Below are 19,954 nucleotides of genomic sequence, written 5' to 3' on the forward strand. Positions count from 1 at the left end.
CTGAAGTAATATAGGTTCAAACTCCAGTATTAAAAAAGGATAATTTGGGGCCGGGAGTTTGGCCTAGTGGTTAAAGTGCTTGCCTAGCATGCACGAAGACCCGGGTTCGATTCCTCCGTACCACATATATAGAAAAAGCCAGAAGTGGTGCTGAGGCTCAAGTGGTAGAGCTCTAGCCTTGAGAAAGTCCAAGGACAGTGCTCAGGCCCTGAGCTCAAGCCCAGGACTGGCAAAAATAAAAATAAAAAAATAAAAAAGGATAATTTACTGTCAGACTTTTGTTTTGAAATACATAAACTCACAATGTATGACTAGTAAAGACAACTAGAATTATTGTGATTAAATTTAAGAATGAGAAGATCTAGAGGAGTGAAGTTGGATCATGGGGACCAACATAGACAAGAGGAATAACTTCTAATGTTCTACAGCACCGTAGGAACCATTTAAAGTTTCCCAACATAAAGAAATGAGCCAGAACTGCTTATTACCATATGGTAGTTATCAAATATTGTATATATGTATCAAATTATCATTTTGTATCCCATAATATATATAATTATTATGTCAGTTACAGACAAATTTTAAAACTTATCTTTGCTAGTTAAGTACCTGCCACATCAAGATTCCATACTACATACTATATATAGATTATCTTATTTGATATATGCAAAATTCCAAGATACTTGTTTTGAGATAGAATCTCACACATAGCCCAGGCTGACCTTGAACTTGCCAATACATATTATTAACCCCATTTTACCAACCCCAAAGCAGAAACAAGTTGGTTTCATGGTGAATGCCTGTAACATAAACAGATAGATAGATGATAGGCCATTTGCTAAATATTGAGGACCTATTTTTCTTCAAAACTAAAGCCTTTTCCTGTCTTCTTCCTCAGATAGTTCTTCCGTTTTTCCAACTGCCATAATTGCCCCCAAAGTCTAGTTTTTAGTTTTCCAATTTCATGCGACTTAAAATTTTTCAGCCAAAAATATTTATTTAAAGCTATAAAAATAGAAACATACTTAATACCTTAAAAAAAAAAACAACTCTGGGCTTGCCTGTGCTTAGCTTGCTTGGTTGGCACTCTCCCATTTGAGTCACTTTTCTAGCCCTACTTTTCTTGTTAATTGTGGAGCTTGAACTTGGGTCCTGAGCCTCTTTGTGCTCAAGAATAGCGCTCTACCATTCGAGCCACAGAGCCACTTTCCATTTTTTTCTTTTTCTGCCCTGGCTGGCTTCAAACCGCAATCCTCAGATCTCAGATCTCAGGCTCCTGAGTAGCTAGGATTATAGGCATGAGCCACCACCAGTTCCCACCAGCCCTACATTTTGCTGGTCATTTTGGAGACATAGTCTCATAGATCTTTTTGTTTGTGTTGGATTTGAACTACAGTTTCTGGATCTCAGCCTTTTGTGTAGCTAGGGTTGCAGGTGTTGGTACCCAACTTCCAATGTCATATTCTTCCTAACATTAACTTCCTTTCAGTTCCTGCCTACATTTTTGTTGTTGGTCTTTATTGCTTTAATAGTTTATTGAGCATTTATGGTCATTATTATAGGTGAGTGTAATAGAATGAAGCTCGACATTCCTAGAAGCAGAACTCCTTGCCATCTGTTCTTAACCTTACACTTAGAATACTATGTCTATTTTGGTTCTAACCTGTTTTCTGTCATCCTGTCAGCCATATTTCAACAAAGATAATCTATTTTTCCCATGCCTGAGAACATTTTACATGACTTCACCTTATATCTTTGCACATATTTCTCCCTTCTCACATATCCCATACTTCCTTCTAACTGAATCTTTTTTTTCAAATCTTAGTATAAAACTTTTCTAATCAACTATGCCCATTCTGATTTCACAGGGCTTTTTATTATCCATACCATTCACTAGCCATTGAATCCTCTACTGCATAGTGGTATATATTTATTGTTGCTCAACTGAAAATATGGTGCAATAGCTTTTCAGTCTAACTAGATGGGGGCTAGAGACATAGCTCAAGTGTTAGAGCACTTGTCTAGATGCCTGAGGCCTTGAGTTCAATCCCCAGTGACCCCCCCATACATTCAATGAAACAATCAGGCAATCAAACTAGATGATACTACCCTTGAGACTAGAAACTTTATGTTGTAATTTTTTCTCTACTACAGACCGTAATTTGAGCCTTTAGTTCAGTAAATATTCTGTGTAATGAAGTTTTGGATGAACGAATATCATTTTATTATTACTACTCATGTGAAATGTTTACAATTTGATCTGTCAGGTAGTAAGCAGTAACACTTTGTTGTTATTTGAGATCAATACAGTGTGAATGGCTGGTCCTAAAAGCTTCCTTTTATTTCACTATTTACTGATTACTATTTCTATACTTGGGCTTGGAGAACCTTAGAATTGGAAGATATTTAAGACTGTCAGGAAAAAAATCTCTTTATCTTGCAGAATTGGAAATGCAACCTAGAAATTTATTCTGTCCTTATGCACTCCTTACTGCCCAGAGTCTGTCCTGTGTGTATAGTAGGAAAAATCCTATGTATAGACCCTGAGTAGAGTCAAGACTTTCTGGTCTATCCCATGGTAACTGCCTCTTGGCCAAAGGGTAGTTTTGCTCCAAATATCTGAAATATTTGCCAGTATTCGAAAAGGTTGCTTTTTGCATTTTTTTTACTAGTCCTGGGGTTTGAACTCAGGGCCTGAACACTGTCCTTGGGCTTTCTCAAGGCTAGAGCTCTACCACTTGACCCACAGCACCATTTCTGGGTTTTTCTATGTATATGGTACCAAGAAATCGAACCTGGGTCTTCGTGAATGCTAGGCAAGCACTCTACCTCTAGGCCAAACTCCTGGCCTTCTTTTTGTTTTGTTTTGTTTTGTTTTTTGCTTTATTTTCAGTGCTAGGAAATAAATCAGTGCCTGGTAAATGTTAGGGAAGTATTTTCCACTAAGTATATCCCTTTCCCTGGAGATATTTTTGATCGACATATCCGGGATAGCTTTTTGCTGACTTGTAGTTGATAGAAGCCACAGATACCATCCAACATCCTATAACATGCAGGACAGCCCTACTCCAAAATATTATTTTGTCTGAAATGCCTTCAGTGCTACAGACGGAGAAACCCTATGTTATAATAGTTTTCTGCTTTTTATTTAACCTTTATTAGAAGAAACTCATCTGCTTCCCTGTTACATTAGTCTATGTTATGTTATTCTAATGAAATACCTGAAGTCAGGTATCTGTAGAGAGAAAAACATTTGTTTTGATTTGTAGTTCTGAAAGCCCGAAGTCTAAGGGCCATGTCTGGTGATAACTTCATGTTGAAAGTCCCATGGTGACTCAGAGCATCACGTGATGAGAGATAAAAAGTGTCCACCACATGGGCATTCTGGTCTCTTTCATCTGCTCCTAGGACTTAAACTTGGAGCCTGGGCACTTGAGCTACAGTTCCAATTCCAAATTTGTTGTTGTTGTTGTTGTTGTTAATTGGAGATAAGATCCTCAGATCTCCGCCTCCTATGTAGCTACCAGCCCCCAGATCTTTCCTTCTTATAAAACTATCAGTATTCTATGGGATCTCTTACTCTGGTGACCTTATCTAATAACAATTACCCCCCCCCCACCAAATAATACCTCACTTCTAAACACTGGAATAGGATTAACTTTCCAGTCTCTTAATTCCCACTTTGTAGTGGGAATTAAATTTCAACACAGAAATCCTTATGGGACAAACTCAGACCACAGCACCTGCTTTCTACCTTGTTTTGTCCCAGAAAGTCCCTGACGGGGATTTATTCTCTATTTTCCATTTCTTGTTTTGATTTTTTTGTTTTGAGAAGAATATTTAGTTATAAATATGTTGTAAAAATCAGCTTAGCTGACTAATTTTCCTCGTGTAGAGACACCTTTTAAATAAGTTAAGGGGTAAATATTGGAGAGAGCTATTAACAGGATTATCAATGCCTGAAGAATATACTTTGTGGGGTTTACTGTGTGTATATACGTGAGTGTGTGTGTGCATGTGTGTGTGTACGTGCTTGATGGTATTGGGGCTTGAACTCAGGACATGAGCACTGTCTTTTAATTTTTACTCAAGGCTGATACTCTGTTACTTGAGCTTGAGCTCTACTTCAAGCTTTTCGCTGGTTAATTGGGAATAAAGGTCTTATGGACTTTCTTGCCCAGGCTGGCTTGAAATAGAGATCCTCATATTTCAGCCTCCTGAGTACAGATGGGAGACACTGGCACCTGTCTGAGGAATAATCATTTTACAAGCAGCTCCTTTGCTTAATGTGTAATATGTTCCCTCCCTGATTACTGTCACTTTGGCAAAGAGATTAAGTGAGAGAAGTAGGAGAAAGTGAAAGAGGAGGACAAAATGGCAGTGTATTCTGTTGTCTTCTATGGCTGCTTGGCTCCTTCCTCTTTCTCCCTCATTCTTCTGCTCCAGTCCCAGGCTAGAAGTAGCAATGACTGCTATGGATTAAACTTTGTTGGACCAAAGACAGGTGGAGAGGTCAGTTTGGCTCCTCCTCTGGCAAGAGATAACCAGAACTGTCATCCACTTTCCAAAGTTGCCTGCAGGAAAGTACAGATATCTTAGTTTGCACTTTGCAAGAAAATCCCAGGTGTACTGGCTGCTTTTTCATGAGTGTGCAGATTATTTTTTTCTTTTCCCTATCTAGTTCTGAGGCCATTTCTCAGTGGCAGTCACATGGTAACATTGTGTAAGAAGCTATTTTATCATTACTTAAGTGTTTGATCTCTCAAAGGGCTCCTATCTGAGTAGGAGCTTCAACATTCAAGGTCACAGTTCCTGTGTGACTTAGGTGCTTGGTTAACCTAAGTTTTATTTACTTCTAGTCTGTTTTCCTCCAATAGTGAAACAATTAATACACACACACATAATTGACAGGAAAGTAAAATAAGCTATTTGGAGAGAGTGAGTACTAAAGGGAAGAGAGTGATTGAGGGTGAATCCAGGCAAAGCATTTGCATGTATGAAAATAGAATTATATGGGGCTGGGATTGGGGCTTAGTGGTAGTGTGTTTGCCTAGCATTTATGAAGCCCTGGGTTCAATACCACATAAACAGAAAAAGCCAGAAGTGGTGTTGTGTCTCCAATAGTAGAGTGCTAGCTCTGAGGAAAAAAAGTGCAGGGGCAGTGCCCAGGTCCTGAGTTCAAGTCCCAAGACTGGCAAAAAAATTAAAAAAATAGATTATGAAACACTGAAATTGTTTTAAGAACTGGGGAGACTGACCAAGGGATGAGTTTGAATGGGATATATTGCGTGTGTGTGTGGAAATGTCACAATGAAAGCCACTTGTATAATTAATATATACTAATTTTAGAAATTCTATATGGGCTTTTGGATACAAGTATTTCTCTGCAAAATATATCTTGACTAACACCTTGAATTGAGGCATTGAGATGCTAACACCCTGGGAAAAGTCAGAATTGGGCTTATTGTGTAGAGCAGTCCACTCATCATGCTCAGAACCCTCACAGTCATCAGTAGTATCATGAAAGAAGAGATTAAACATTCTAGATACTTGGAGGGATGTGACTGAGAGAACTGAAGTTCAAGGGCACCCAGGGCATACACTTAAAATCCCTTCTCAAGCAATAGCCAAGCTCAGTGGCATGAACCTTTATCTCAGCTACTTGGGAAGCTTAGATCAGATGGATCTTGGGTCCAAGCCAACCCAGATAGAAAAATCTGTAAGACACAATCTGTATGGAAGAAGCTGGACAGGTGGTACTTACCTGCCATTCCAGCCAAGATGGGAATTATAAAATAGGCACAGTAAAGTCTAGGTATGGGCCCAGGTTAAAAATGAGACCCTCTCTGAAAAATAACCAGTGTCAACACCAGAAACCAATGTCTCAAGAGGCTGAGATCTGAGAACAAAGGTTCAAAGTCAGCCCAGGCAGACAAATCTGAAACATCTCCAAATAACAAGCAAAAAAAGCCCAAAATACAGGTGTGGTTCAAGTAGTAGAGTGCCAGTTACACATGGAAAAAGTGGACTGAGTTCAAGACCCTGAATTCAAGCCTCAATGCTGACACAAAAAATAATTAAATGAATGTATGCATAAATACATATGTATGGAGCCGGGAGTTTGGCCTAGTGGTAGAGTGCTTGCCTAGCATGCACGAAGACCCGGGTTTGATTCCTCAGTACCACATGCATAGAAAAATGCTGGAAGTGGTGCTGAGGCTCAAGTGGTAGAGCTCTAGCCTTGAGAAAGTCCAAGGACAATGCTCAGTCCCTGAGCTTAAGCCCAGGACTGGCAAAAAATAAATAAATACATACATACATATATACATACATACTTACATACATGACTAGTACAAAAATTGCCAGAATCATGGTTCTGCAACAGAGCACTTGTCTATTAAGGAGGAAGACTTGAGTTCAAATCCCAGTACTTAAAAAAAGAAGAGAAAACTTTGAGTTCTGGGTGGCCCTCATTTATTGGATAAGTAAATTTAAAAAAAAAAACAGTGATTTGTTTGTTTGTTTGTGTATATGCTAGGACTGGAGCTTAAACTCAGAGTCTCTCACTTTTGCTTGACTTTTTCACTCAAGACTGGTATTTACCACTTCAGCCAAAGGTCCACTTCTGGCTTTTTGGTGCTTAATTAAAGACAAAAGACACATGGACTTTTCTGCCTAGGTTGACTTCAAATCACTGTCCTTAGATCTCAGCCTTTTGAGTAGCTAAGATTACAAATGTGAGTTACCAGTGCCTAGTGTGATGTTTTTAAGTAGCTAGTGGGACATAAATATGGAATGAGGTCTGTGTGAGGAGAGGTCAGAAGAAGAGGGAAGATAGATAGATAGATAGATAGATAGATAGATAGATAGATAGATAGATAGATGGATGGATAGAGAAATAGTTTAATAAAACTCAGTTACAGTGAAAAAGAAGTGAGGAAGAGAAGAATGGATTATAATGGGAAGATAGGCATGTACTAAGTATACTGCATGTATGGAATTATCAGTGAAAGTCCTCATATCCTCAGTGAATGCTAATTTAAAACTTAAATTTAAAACCAGGAGTGATGGCTCATGTCTGTAATCCTAACTACTCAGGAGGCTGAGAATTGAGGATTGCAGTTCAAAGCCAGCCTAGGCACTAAACTCCATGAGACTCTTTATCTCCAGTTAACCACCAGCAAACTAGAAATGGCACTGTGGCTCAAGGGATAGGGTGGTAGCTTTGAGCTGAAGAACTCAGGGACAATGCCCAGGCCCAGAGTTCAAGTCCCATGACCAAACAAAACCCCAATCAAACAAACAAACAAAAAAACACTTAAATTTTAAAAGAATACATTATGATAAAAAATTATATATAAATGTAACATTTTCATGATTTTTTTAGATGCGTGGTTTTTAACAACAGAGGAGTAGCAGGAGAAAGTCTCTTGGTAAGTACATTTAAAAGAATTTTTAAGTTTTTATAAAATTTTAAAGAATAATTTCCAGATTTTTGCTCTCCTCTTTTTTTAGTACTAGTACTGGAATTTGAACTCAGGGCCTGGGTATTCTCCTTGAGCTTTTGTGCTCAAGGCTTGTGATCTACAACTTGAGTCACAGCTTACTTCCAGCTTTTTAGTGGTTAGTTGAAGATAGAAGTCTCATGGACTTGTGCTTGGAGTGTGGCCTAGTGGTAGAATGCTTGTTAGCATGCATGAAGCCCTGGGTTTGATTCCTCAGTATCACATACACAAAAAAAGACAGAAGTAGCACTGTGGCTCAAGTGGCATAGCTCTAACCTTGAGCAAAATGTGTCCAACGACAGTGCCTAGGCCCAGAGTACAAGCTCCAAGACTTGCACACACACAAAAAAAAGTCTCATGGACTTTCCAGCTGTGGGTAACATTGAACTCAGATCTCAATAATTAGGATTATAGGGATGAGCTGTCAGAGCCCAGCTTATTTCCAGTTTTATACTAAAAGCATATTCTTGGATCAAGAGTTTTGCCTAGTGGTAGAGTGCATATTCTTTTTAATTTAAGATAGTTGTTTATGCAAAAATTGTTTATGCAAGTTCATGGTGTTAAAATACAAACAAAAAAAGGAAATTCACAAGACCAATAATTATACACCAGAGAAATATTAAATCTATGTTAACAAAAATGATATTTGTCTATGTATTACATTTTGCTTTTATAAAACTTAATATTCTGGTATAACAACTTTTGTATATATCCTAATTTATGTAATTTTTATTTATTTATTTTTATTTTTGCCAGTCCTGGAGTTTGAAATCAGGGCCTAAGCACTGTCCTTGGGCTTTCTCAGTGCTAGAACTCTAGCCACAATACAGCTTCTAGCTTTTTTCTAAGTATATGGTACTGAGGAATTGAACCCAGGTCTATGTGCAAGCAATCTACCACTAGGCCAAATTCCTGGCCCTAATTTACATTAGTTTTAATGCAAATACATTTTAAAATTATTATTATGTTTAAGTAGTTGTATAAAGGATTTACCATTCAACAAATAAGTTCATAAATACAGTGTATATTGATCCATATCACCCCTTTCATAGTTTTAATTTTTTTTAAAAGTCAAGTAAAAATAAAAATAAGCCAAGTAAAGAGTACATTTCTTTTTGGACAGTGTAACCTCTTCCCTCTCTCCCAGTTTTTCCCTCCCGACTTTACCTATAAATGATCCATCACTGTTCCTTTTTTCTTTTGTTATCTTTTTTAACAGAGCCATCTTCTTGTTTGTTGCAGTGGGTTCTGTGGATTTTTTTTTTTTGCCAGTCAAAACACTGTCCTTGGGCTTTCTCCATATTACAACTCTACCACTTTTTTCTGTGTATATGGTACAGAGGAATGGAACTCGGGGTTTTGTGTTCTGCTAGGCAAGCACTCTACTGCTTTTTATATTTTTATATTTTTCTCAAAGCTGGCCTTGAACCACAGTCCTTCCAATCATAGGATTTCAGATAAGAAAAGATCATTTATATAGGCCACTGGTGCTAATAATTTTTTATGTTTAATGTTGGTCAAGAGAATACACTCATTGATTTAGATAAATATAGCCCCCATCACTCCCATTTCTAGATGGAAGAAATAAGACATAGGAATATAAGAACTTTCTGTAGTCAAGAACTGGCAAAGTCAGGACTCTGACAGGTGATCTGATTATGTGCTTATATTTCTCAACTATTATGCTAAAGTCCGTACTATTTAGAAAAGGGATGGATAGGGAGGAAGTTAAAGACTGGAATACCAGTTAGAAAGCAATTAGTATATACCTTCCCAGAATTTGGAATTTGAAAGCAGACATAGGAGAATAAAGAAGAGAGAACAAAAACATAAGTGGATTCAGGCCCCGTTCTATTAATAAATGTTTGGAGATTAAGTTTCCAATAATGAATTTTTTGGAGATACATTTAAACCAAAGTAAGGCATATAGGGTGTTTTAAATTATCCAGCTGGGAACTTCTAGTAAACAGCTCAGTATACTGGACTGACTCTTGGGAGAGATAAGAGCAAGTAGAAATTGGAGCCACAGAATGGTTGGGATTTCTTGGGGAGAATTTGTAGAGGATAGATTTATGGATAGGCTCTTAGAAAACAATAGACAAGTGTGTTAGTATACACCCACCATCCTCCATTACTTAGATGATGCAAATAATTTCTCAGATGATGGAGGTAGGAGGATTATGATACAAGGTCATCCAGGAGAAGACTAGTTTAAGGAAAATTAGGATGAGAAACTATCTGAAAACCAAATTAAAGGCAAAAGCAGCTGAGAACAAATGGCTTAAAACTACAGTCCTAGCTACTTAGGAGTCTGAGATCTAGAAGATGGTGGGTTAAGGCCAGCCTGAGCAGAAAAATTTTACTAATCTTCATCTCCATTGATGAGCAAAAAACAGGGCTAGAGGCATGGCTCATGCATGAGACAATAGGAATGGGGCATGGCTTAACTGATAGGCAGTTTGAATTCTCTCAAGCTCCATCTTGCCAGGACTTTGATTTCCATACCTAATACTACAAAAAGAAAAGTATATGAAGTTAAGACAAGCTGGGCGCATTGGCTCACGCCTGTAATCCTAGCTACTCAGAAAGCTGAGATCTGAGGATCAAGGTTCAAAGCCAGCTGGGGCACAAAAGGACCTGAGACTCTTATCTCCCTCCCATTAACCTCCAGAAAATGACATGGGGCTTGACTCAAGAGTAGGTGGTAGCCTTGAGCTGAAGAGCTCAGGGACAATGCCCAGGCCAAGTTCAAGCCCCATGATCCACCAAAAAAAAAAAAAAAAAAAAAAAAGACAAGAAAAAGAAAAGAAAATACAGGTTGAGGGCATGGCTGACGTGGTAAGGTAATTGTATGTTGTGAGACTCAGGGTTGAGTCCCCAATATCAGCATTACCCGTAGCATTTGTTATAGTTCAGATCTGAAATACTGCCCAAAGGCAATGTGCTAAAGGTTCAGCTTCCAGTGGAGGGAGATGATAGAGCCATTCATATCAGGACTTGTCAGACCGGAAGACAAAGGTCACTGAGCAGGTATTCCTGTGTGTTTGGCCATCCTTCCTGGCTGCCAAAAGTTGAGCAACTTTGTTCTGCCACACACATTCTCTGTCATGATGTTCTTCCTTAACACAGGTTAGAAACAAGGAAGTCAAGTAACTTTAGCTTTTTTCCTATTCAGGATATTTTGTCATAATGTGGGAAAGCTAACACGGCATTTAAGTCCCTTAGAAATTTACTTTGAAGGAATACAGAAACTCACTCACCACTAAGAATACTTAGAATTATTACAAAGTCATAGTGTTTTAGAACTGTTCAATTTTTTATTTTATTTAATTTAATAATATTTATTTATGTATTTATTTTGTCGGCCGTGGGGCTTGGACTCTGGACCTGCACACTGTCCCTGAGCTCTTCGGCTCAAGGCTACCACCCTACCCCTTGAGCGACAGTGCCACTTCTGGTTTTCTAATGGTTAATTGGAGATAAGAGTCTCACAGTCTTTAGTGCTTCGGCTGGCTTTGAACCACAATCTTTAGCTCTCAGCCTCCTGAGTAGCTAGGATTATAGGCACCACGCCATCACGCCCAGCAATTTTTTTAAATTTTGAAGTTCAAGTTTAGTTCCCATCACTAACCAGCTATGTGAAAGAAGACAAGGCAAATAACCTTTCTGATTCTTTACTTCCTTGAGGATCTAAATAATACTATTGTACACATGCTACTTTATAACGATGTTGAATGTTTACATAGAATGACAAATAGCGAAATGTTTTGTAAAATAAAGCTTTTCATCATCAAAGGCATAATTGAACTGTATTAATATGTTAGATCTTTAGAGAATAAGAACTGTATATTTAATTATAATTAACATATACTGCTCTATATGGATACATACTATAATAAAATTTCAAATCGTTGTCTAAAAGGATACAACTAATTATATTTTTGGCCATTCAATAAAATTGACATAGTTAAATTATTATTATTATTATTATTACCAGTCCTAGGGCTTGAACTCATGGCCTGGGACTCTCTGTGTTCAGGGCTAGGGCTTTACCACTAGAACCTCACCCCCACTTCTGTCCTTTCCTGTTGATGTGCTACTGAGGATCAAACCTTGGGCTTCATGCATGCTAGGCAAGCACTCTACCACTAAGCCACATTCCCAGACCCTTAATTAAAGTATGATCATAAAAATTGATTATAATTTTTTATTCTAAAAGGACAGAATTCTGATTATAGTTTTGTCATTCAACATTTCAATTCTTTCTTAACTTTTGGATCATACAAATTATTATGCCAATGTTAAGGATTAGAGCTTACTTTAATGTTTAGGTCCCCTGATAATTTTCCCTCTTAGAGCTAGGAGCCATTGTTTTTTCTTAGAAGTCTTTTTTATTTGTACTTCTTCTGTTCTAGACCCAGTGTAAGAAATCCCTTAGGGTAAGCATTAAAAAGAACAAAAGACAAAGATCAAACAAGAAGGATCTGTCTCTAACTGAAATGAACCTCAAAGAACTGGCAAAGGTGAAATGAAATGTAGTGGTAAGCAATTTTCTTAGGAGAGGAAGGAGAGCACTGTAAAGTCTTTGCTGAAATACTTTAGAGATGTACTCAGACTGTGTAGGAATTGCTGTGTTCCCATAAGCAAGGTAAGGAAAAAAGTCTGCCACAACAGATTGTTCTCATTTCTTACTAGTCATTGCAGGGGTATGAGAAACACTAAGGCCTTCCTCACAAGGAAATGTGAACCCTGTGTTCCTCTTTCCTGGCTGTTTGCTATTAAAGACAGCCCTTGTCTCAGTAGACAGAACTTCAAATATCCTGCAAGGTTCTGCCATGCTTGGAGGAGATGGAACCTTTTCTTCTGTCCTTGCAGATTAGTTTTCGAGAAGGACCAGGAATGCTGCCAAGCAGTGGTGATCACACTTGTAATCCTAGCAGCTCAGGAGGCTGAGATCTGAGAATCACCATTCAAAGCCACCCCAAACAGGAAAATCAATGACTCTTACCTCCAAGTTACCACCAAAAAGCCAGAAATGGAATATGGCTCAAATGATAGAATATGAGGCCCTGACCTGAGTTTAAGCCCCAGGACCAATTAAAAAAAAATTAATGCCAGTCCCAGGGTTTGAGCTCAGGGCCTGAGCACTGTCCTTGGGCTTTCTTAAGGTTAGAGCTTTACCACTTAGGCCATGGCACCGTTTCTGGCCTTTTTCTATGTATTTGGTACCGAGGAATCGAATCCAGTTCTTAGTACATGCTTGGCAAGCACTCTACCACTAGGCCAAACTCCCAGTCCCCAATTCTTTTTTTAATTTTTTTTCAAAAAGGAATCTAGGAATCCAAATTACTTACAAGCTCCCTATACTACTAATTGATTACTGAATTTAGCTTAGAATTGATAATACACAAAGAACTTAGTGAAAATTGAGTTTGTTGTTGCCTATAGAGTTATCAGACACCTGTGTACCTAGGACCCACAAGGAAAGCCTTCTAGTTGCTTTGGAAAATAGTCTAGTGGTTCCTCAAAGTTTTAACACTGCTCAGAAAAAGTGAAAATGTATGTTCTCACAAAACATGTCCATTGCAATATTAATCCTACCAGCCAGAAGATAGAAACAACCCAGAGATTATTAACAAAATGTGGCCTGTCACATCATGGAATGTTCACATTAAAAACTATTGGGTGCCTATGAACTTCGTAGACATTATGCTAAGAGGGAAGCTAGTAACAATAGACCATATATGAGATTCCATTTATATAAAATATACACAAGAGACAAATCTAAGACAGAAAATAGATTAGTGGATGCCTAGGGTTAATGGCAGAGACTTTCTTTTCAGAGTGATGAAAATGTTCGAAATTTGTGGTAGTAGTAGTTGTACAACTTTAAGCGTATTAAAAACCAATAACTTGCCCGTGGCAGATCATATGATGTATAGAAATGACACATCACTGAAAAGAAAAATTCCTTCAGGCACTTCCTAGTTCAAGTCAAGAGCTATGCATTCCTTCAGGCACTTCCTAGTTCAAGTCGAGATTTGTATGTGGTACCAAGAAATCAAACCCGGGTCTTCGTGCATGCTAGGCAAACACTCTACCACTAGGCTAAACTACTGACCCCTTTTACTCTTATTTTAAGCAGTTACATGAAGGGGTTTCAATTCCACAAGTCAGATTGTGAGTACAGTGCATCTTGGTCATTGTCACCCCTTCCTTGTTCTCCCAGAAGAGAATAGATTTTGGGGTAGCTGTTAAGTGTTCTCACCACACACAAAAAAAGTATGTCAGGTAATACTAATTTAATTTACTCAATTTAGACATCATATAACATAGCTTTATTGCAAAAGATCATATTGTACCAATAAACAATCCAGCAATGTTTATTTGCCAGTTTAAATAAGAATATAATTTTTCTTAGAGAAAAAAAAGAATGTAAATCAATTCAGTTTCTATGTACCCACGGTGGCTTTTCCTCCCTCAAAGCAATACTCTTACTTGAATTTTGTGAAACAAATGATTGAACATAGGGCCTCTGCCTGCTAGGTAAGATTATATCACTTAAGCCATGCCCTCTACTCTTTTTTTTAATTGAAATTAATAGAAGGGTTACAGTTACATTTGCCAGATAGAAGGTGCATTACTTCACACTTTGGTACCCCTTCTCATGTTTTGTCCCCATTTCCTTCCCCCTATCTTGTTTTCCTCCCTTCCCTTTCCTATGTAAAATAAACAAATAATCATATATACAGTACAATATATCAGATAACAAGGTAAGATACTGTAACAATATGAGAATAACCAAGGGACAACAAAAGAGATGAGAAATAACATAGTACATTATGAACAACAATCATACATTATATGGGTCTTGTTTCCATATGCTGGAAGTCCTTTCATTTAGCCTCATCCTATATGGGCTTATGTATCTAGGTTTTGAGCTATTGTAATCCTCTGCTAGGTGAGTCCAAGTTTTGTACTAATTAATCCAAATGCCCAGCCCTCTACTCTTGACAGTAGAAGCAGCATGCTGATTTGCATTCTGAGTCTGGCATTTACCCTGAGCTGGCACTTTGAATGGCTCTGTTTTAGAGGTCTTATAATCTCCTTTTATAGATACGTACATGTCTCTGAAAGACGAATCTGAAAGCTGATTAGGGGAGGAACTCAGAGTGTCCAGGCTAGTGTCTCAATTTTTCAATGGTGGCTTTCAGTCGTCAGGCTGAGAACCTCAGGGAGGAATAAAATGACTCCCAGGAACCATGTCTCCCTCTAATCTCAGCTGCTTTGCACAGATAAGCTCTCGGCTCTGATGGATGGAGGGCATGGCTCAAGTGGGAGAACACCTGCTTAGCAAGCACAAATTCAAATTGCGGTACCAAAATCAAAAACCCAAGGACTCAGATCAGGTCTAGACCCACCTGCTATTGTTTCTTCTAAGTTTTGCCACCTTGGCTTTGCCATGGAGGGAAATTTGTAGATTAGGAGGGATTTGGAGCTCCTTTCCCTCTTAAGCCTATTTGTAAAGGAAGCTTCCAGAAAGAATTCATGCCTGAGGAAGGAGGTCAGGGAGCACATTCTAGTGCCAGTGAGGCCACAAAACACTTTCCCAGCTTGCTCTTTTAGGTACTCCTTTTTTTTTCCAGAAGGGGGAAAAATAATTGAAGAAGCTGAGCTCACACCTGTAATCCTAGCTACTCAGAAGGCTGGGAGGCTGAGATCTGAGAATCATGGTTGAGGCTAGCCCAGGCAAGAAAGTCTATGAGTCTCTCTTTTTTATTTTTGCCAGTCCAGGGGCTTGAACTCAGGGCCTGAGCACTGTCTTTGGGCTTTCTCAAGGATAGAGTTCTACCATTTGAGCTTTTTTCTATGAATGTGATACCAAGGAATTGAACCTGGGTCTTCATGCTAGGCAAGCACTCTACCACTAGGCTAAACTCCCACCCCCTCCATGACACTCTTATCTCCAGCTAACCACCAGAAAACCAGAAGTGGAGCCAAAGTTCCACATAGCAAAAATGCTAAGGGACTGCACCCAGACCTTGAGTACAAGTGTCAGTAGTGGTGAGTGAGTGTGTGTGTGTGTGTGTGTGTGTGTGTGTCTGTGTCTGTGTGTGTGTGTGTGTATGCATGTATGAGATTTATTTTTTTTTATTTGCCAGTTATGGGGCTTGAATTCAGGGGCTAGCTGCTGTCCTTGAGCCTCAGAACGGCTCTCTCGCTGCTATGATTTGTGTATGATGTCTACAATAAGCATAGCCATCTGGAGCATTAGAAGGAATGTGGCACATAGGTCATCCTAGCTCCAGCATTTGCCAGCCTGATTCATGGGGCCCTCTTGTTTTGTAATTAATTATTTTTTAATGAGAAATTTCTCATGCAGATTTAGACACTCTGTCACTTTATATGTCAGCGGCTAGGTGAAAGGATTGCATATTAAGTTGCTGATTTTATTTTATATGTATATCCTTTTTCTTTTCTATGACTTTTTATTTGACTAACTCATTAACTCTTGCAAAAACAAGATTCATTTTCCTAGAGACAACTGGGGCAGTTCACTAGGCACTGGACAAGGGATGAGGGGAATGAAAGCAAACAAATCACACTGCAGAGATCATTTCAAGAGTATCATTAGTCATATTATTTTAAAAAATATTCCCTGTTGAAGTTCTACATCTACACAGTAGTTACAGGGTTCATCTGATAGAATTACCAAATAACTACAGATGATTAAATATTCTAGAGAAGACTATAAAATGAAGCATTCTAAATTCTAACTGTTTTAGATGCATATATATATTTATTTCTTTTTCAGTTTTTATTTTATTGAGAAAAACTCTAAGACTGTAGATGGTTTGATTGAGTGTTGGCTGTGAGGTAACTCCAGTGTTAAGGAAGGATTATGTTATGCCTCTACTGCAGATTAGCAAACTAATCTCTTCCCAGAATAGCTAGGGAGAGTCAGCTACCTGATTAACAGGGTCAATGTTAAACTTTTTCCCCAAGCTAAAACAAAAAATTGTACTGGAAAAAAATTTAATGCTAAAACAGAGGTCTTCCAAAATCAGATAAGAAAATTCTCTTTCTAGGTAAGGGAGAAATCAATTTCCTACTTTTTTCTTTTTGAGCTTTTAGTCAATTAAGAAAAACGATTAGACCAGAATGTATGGAAGTATAATGATATCCCTTTTGTACAATAATGTGTTAATATAAAGAGAGAATTAAGAAATTAGATATGAACCAAAGATAAATATTAAATGTAGATGATGGACGCTGGTTGTTCATGCCTGTAATCCTAGCTATTCAGGAGGCTGAGATCTGAGGACTATGGTTCAAATCCAGCGCGAGCAGGAAAGTTTATGAACTCCAACTAGCCACCAAAAACCAAAGTAGTGCTGTGGTTCATAATTGGTAGAGTACTAGCCTTGAGTGAAAAAGTTTTGAGACCATGCCCAGACCATGCCCAGGCCCCATGACCAACAAAAAAATTAAATATATACTTTATTATTTTCCTTTTATATACAAATATTAGGAATTAATTATATATGACTAATCTCTCCATGCTTGATTTAAAATGAACACTAACAGCTGCTAAAAGGATTGCTGTTTGCTATTATTTTTGTTTTCTAATCATAGTTGTCCTTGACTAATTTGAACAATCTTCATTTGTAATTACTGTCACATTTTTCTATCTGACTTTCACACACAAAAAAGTATGCTCAATTTTCTGCTGGAAAGTGTGTATTGGTAGCTCACACCTGTAATCTAAGGATCTTGGTTCAAAGCCAGCCCAAGCAGACAAGTCTGAGAGATTCTTATCTCCAATTAACCATCAAAAAGCCAGAGTAAAGGTATGGTTCGCATCAGCCTTGAGTGAAAATGTCAAACAAGAGAGCATGAGGCCCTGATTTCAAGCTCTAGTACAGACAGACAGACAGACAGACACACACACACACACACACACACACACACACACACACACACACACACACACACACAACTGCTGGGAGGCTTTTTGGATTTTGTCATTTTTTTTCAGATATCTTTTCCATCTTATCTCTTGAGTTTTCATCACCCAGATGAATCATGCCAGATCTTCATCCCTCTTCTGACTACTTGTGGTTCAGTTTACCTCTGTGCTGAGAGTATGAAAATGAAAGAACTACTACAACAAGAAGTTACTAGTTCCATTAGTAGCCCAAGTAATCAAGAAGAATCTAGTTGTTTGCTTTAAAAGCTGCTAAATTTTATCTTCATTTGTGAAGACAATTTTTTTCAAAGCCTACCAATTCAGATATTATAAAGTCTGTATTATGCCCCAAGTGTCTTTGCTGTGTATCCTGAATGAATCAGTTTTTTTTTTTACTTTAGATAGATAAAAAAGATATCTGTTTTCTCAACTCTAAGATTCCACCTCACTCCAGCTAGAATGGCCAGGATCAGGAAAACGAATGACAACAGATGCTGGAGGGGATGTGGCCAGGAGGGATCACTACTACACTGTTGGTGGGAGTGCAAACTCGTTCAACCACTATGGAAAGCAGTATGGCAGTGCCTCAAAAGGCTAAACATAGAACTCCCCTATGACCCAGCAATTCCACTACTTGGCATTTACCCAACCACCCAGAAACATGGACATACTAAACCCACTAGCACAACAATGTTCATTGCAGCACTATTCACCATAGCAAAGATATGGAACCAACCTAGATGTCCCTCAGTTGATGAGTGGATCCACAAGTTGTGGTATTTGTACACAATGGAATTCTATGCTGCTGTCAGAAAGAACGACATTGCCCCATTTGTTAGGAAATGGAAAGACTTAGAAAAAATCATATTAAGTGAAGTAAGCCAGACTCAAAGGAACTTAGGCTCAATGGTTTCCCTCATTCGTCATAATCAGTAGAAACCTTGGGCTCTACTAGCAGAGATCTGCAATAGAGCAAAATCTTGATACATAAGGACATATAATGTGAAGCTAATTGCAAGGACCTCCAGGATAGTGAAACAAAAGCCATATAATGAATGATTGTTGTGCTTAATGTACTATGTTGTCTCTCATCTCCTTTGCTGTCCCTTGGTTATCTCATATTGGTATAGTATCTCACTTTGTTATCTGATATATTGAATTTATTTGTATTTGGATATTTGAAATTTGATAGGGAAGGGGGGGAAACCAAGACAGGTGGAGGGTGTGGGGGGGGAGGGAAACGGGTACCAAGACATGTGAAAGGGTATCAATGTATGTGAATTAATGCACCTTCTATCTGGCAAATATCATGTAACCCTTTTACTAATTACAATAAAAAAATAAAGCAAAAATAAATAAATAAAAAAAAAGATAAAAAATGATACAGAAAAAAAAAGATATCTGTTTTCTGTTGGAGGCAATCAAATGGCAAAGAGAATTATTTGATATAATTGTACAACTTCTGCAAATTATATTAATCAAATTTTCTCATTTTCAGGCCTGTTTTGTCCCAGTTCTGTTTGATAGGAATTCATTGACTGACAAATAGGGCTTATTACAGAGACACTTGATAGTGTGGACAAAAAACCCAGGCAGAATTGGGAAAGGTCAAGTCTTACCTGTTGTTTGACATTTATTCAAATGGCAGTTGCAACAGTCAACTGTTGACAGTGTAGGACATCAAGCAAATTAAATGTACAAACACCCCCCCCCCACACACACACACACACAACAAGGATGGCACAAGTTCTGGTAGCCAAGAGAACATCAGGACCTCATTGATTTGAACTTGTACATGTGGAGAAAGAACAAAATGCTGAGATGGAAAGAATGCTTGGCCTCCTGTTGTGCAGGCCTTGAACATTTAGTCTGTGCTTAATTCAATACCAATGTTAAGGATTTTCTGCAGAAAAATTTTCATGGTTGGAACTTCAAGTTTTCTTTATGAATTTTTTTTTGCCTGACAGTACACTAGATGGTAGGATTACAGATAGTGATAAGAAAATACTGGAATTAGGGCCAGGAGTTTGGCCTGGTGGTAGAGTGCTTGCCTAGCATACATGAAGACCTCAGGTTCGATCCCTCAGTACCTCATACACAGAAAACTCCAGAAGTGGTGCTGTGGCTTAAGTGGTAGAACCCTAGCCTTGAGAATGCCCAAGGACAGTGCTCAGGCCCTGAGTTCAAGCTGCAGGACTGGCAAAAAAAATACTGAAATTACCCAGTGAATTTGTGATTATTGCAGCCCAAATGAGAAGCAGATAGTTACCATATCTTACTACCCTCTTTCCACTCAGCATTCATATCCATGCCTACCTAAGGTTACCAACTTTGAGCACTTTCTTCAGTAATTAAGAACCTTCTCCAGACCCTAGGCACAGCAGAAGTCCTAGGGAGTTAACTTCCTCTAGGAATAGTCCTCAACCAGTGACTGAAGGGACATAGTGGTAATTAGTCCAACTAACTTGCTACTCATTAG

At 38.3% G+C, this 19,954-nt stretch overlaps 1 protein-coding gene across 1 annotated transcript in view; it reads left to right on the top strand.

The window, feature by feature from the left end:
• The window catches only part of Abhd3 (abhydrolase domain containing 3, phospholipase), a 49,229-nt gene that overhangs the window by 12,385 nt on the left and 16,890 nt on the right, over window positions 1-19,954 (top strand). The window contains exon 4 of the mRNA XM_090353353.1: window positions 7,388-7,433. Within this exon, the coding sequence (XP_090209479.1) occupies window positions 7,388-7,433 (46 nt within the window). The remainder of the gene's footprint in view (window positions 1-7,387; window positions 7,434-19,954) is intronic.

Source organism: Megascapheus bottae, chromosome 19 (genome assembly GCF_031878675.1).
Source record: "Megascapheus bottae isolate mThoBot1 chromosome 19, mThoBot2.hap1, whole genome shotgun sequence".
In the NCBI taxonomy this organism is placed as follows: Eukaryota; Metazoa; Chordata; class Mammalia; order Rodentia; family Geomyidae; genus Megascapheus; species Megascapheus bottae.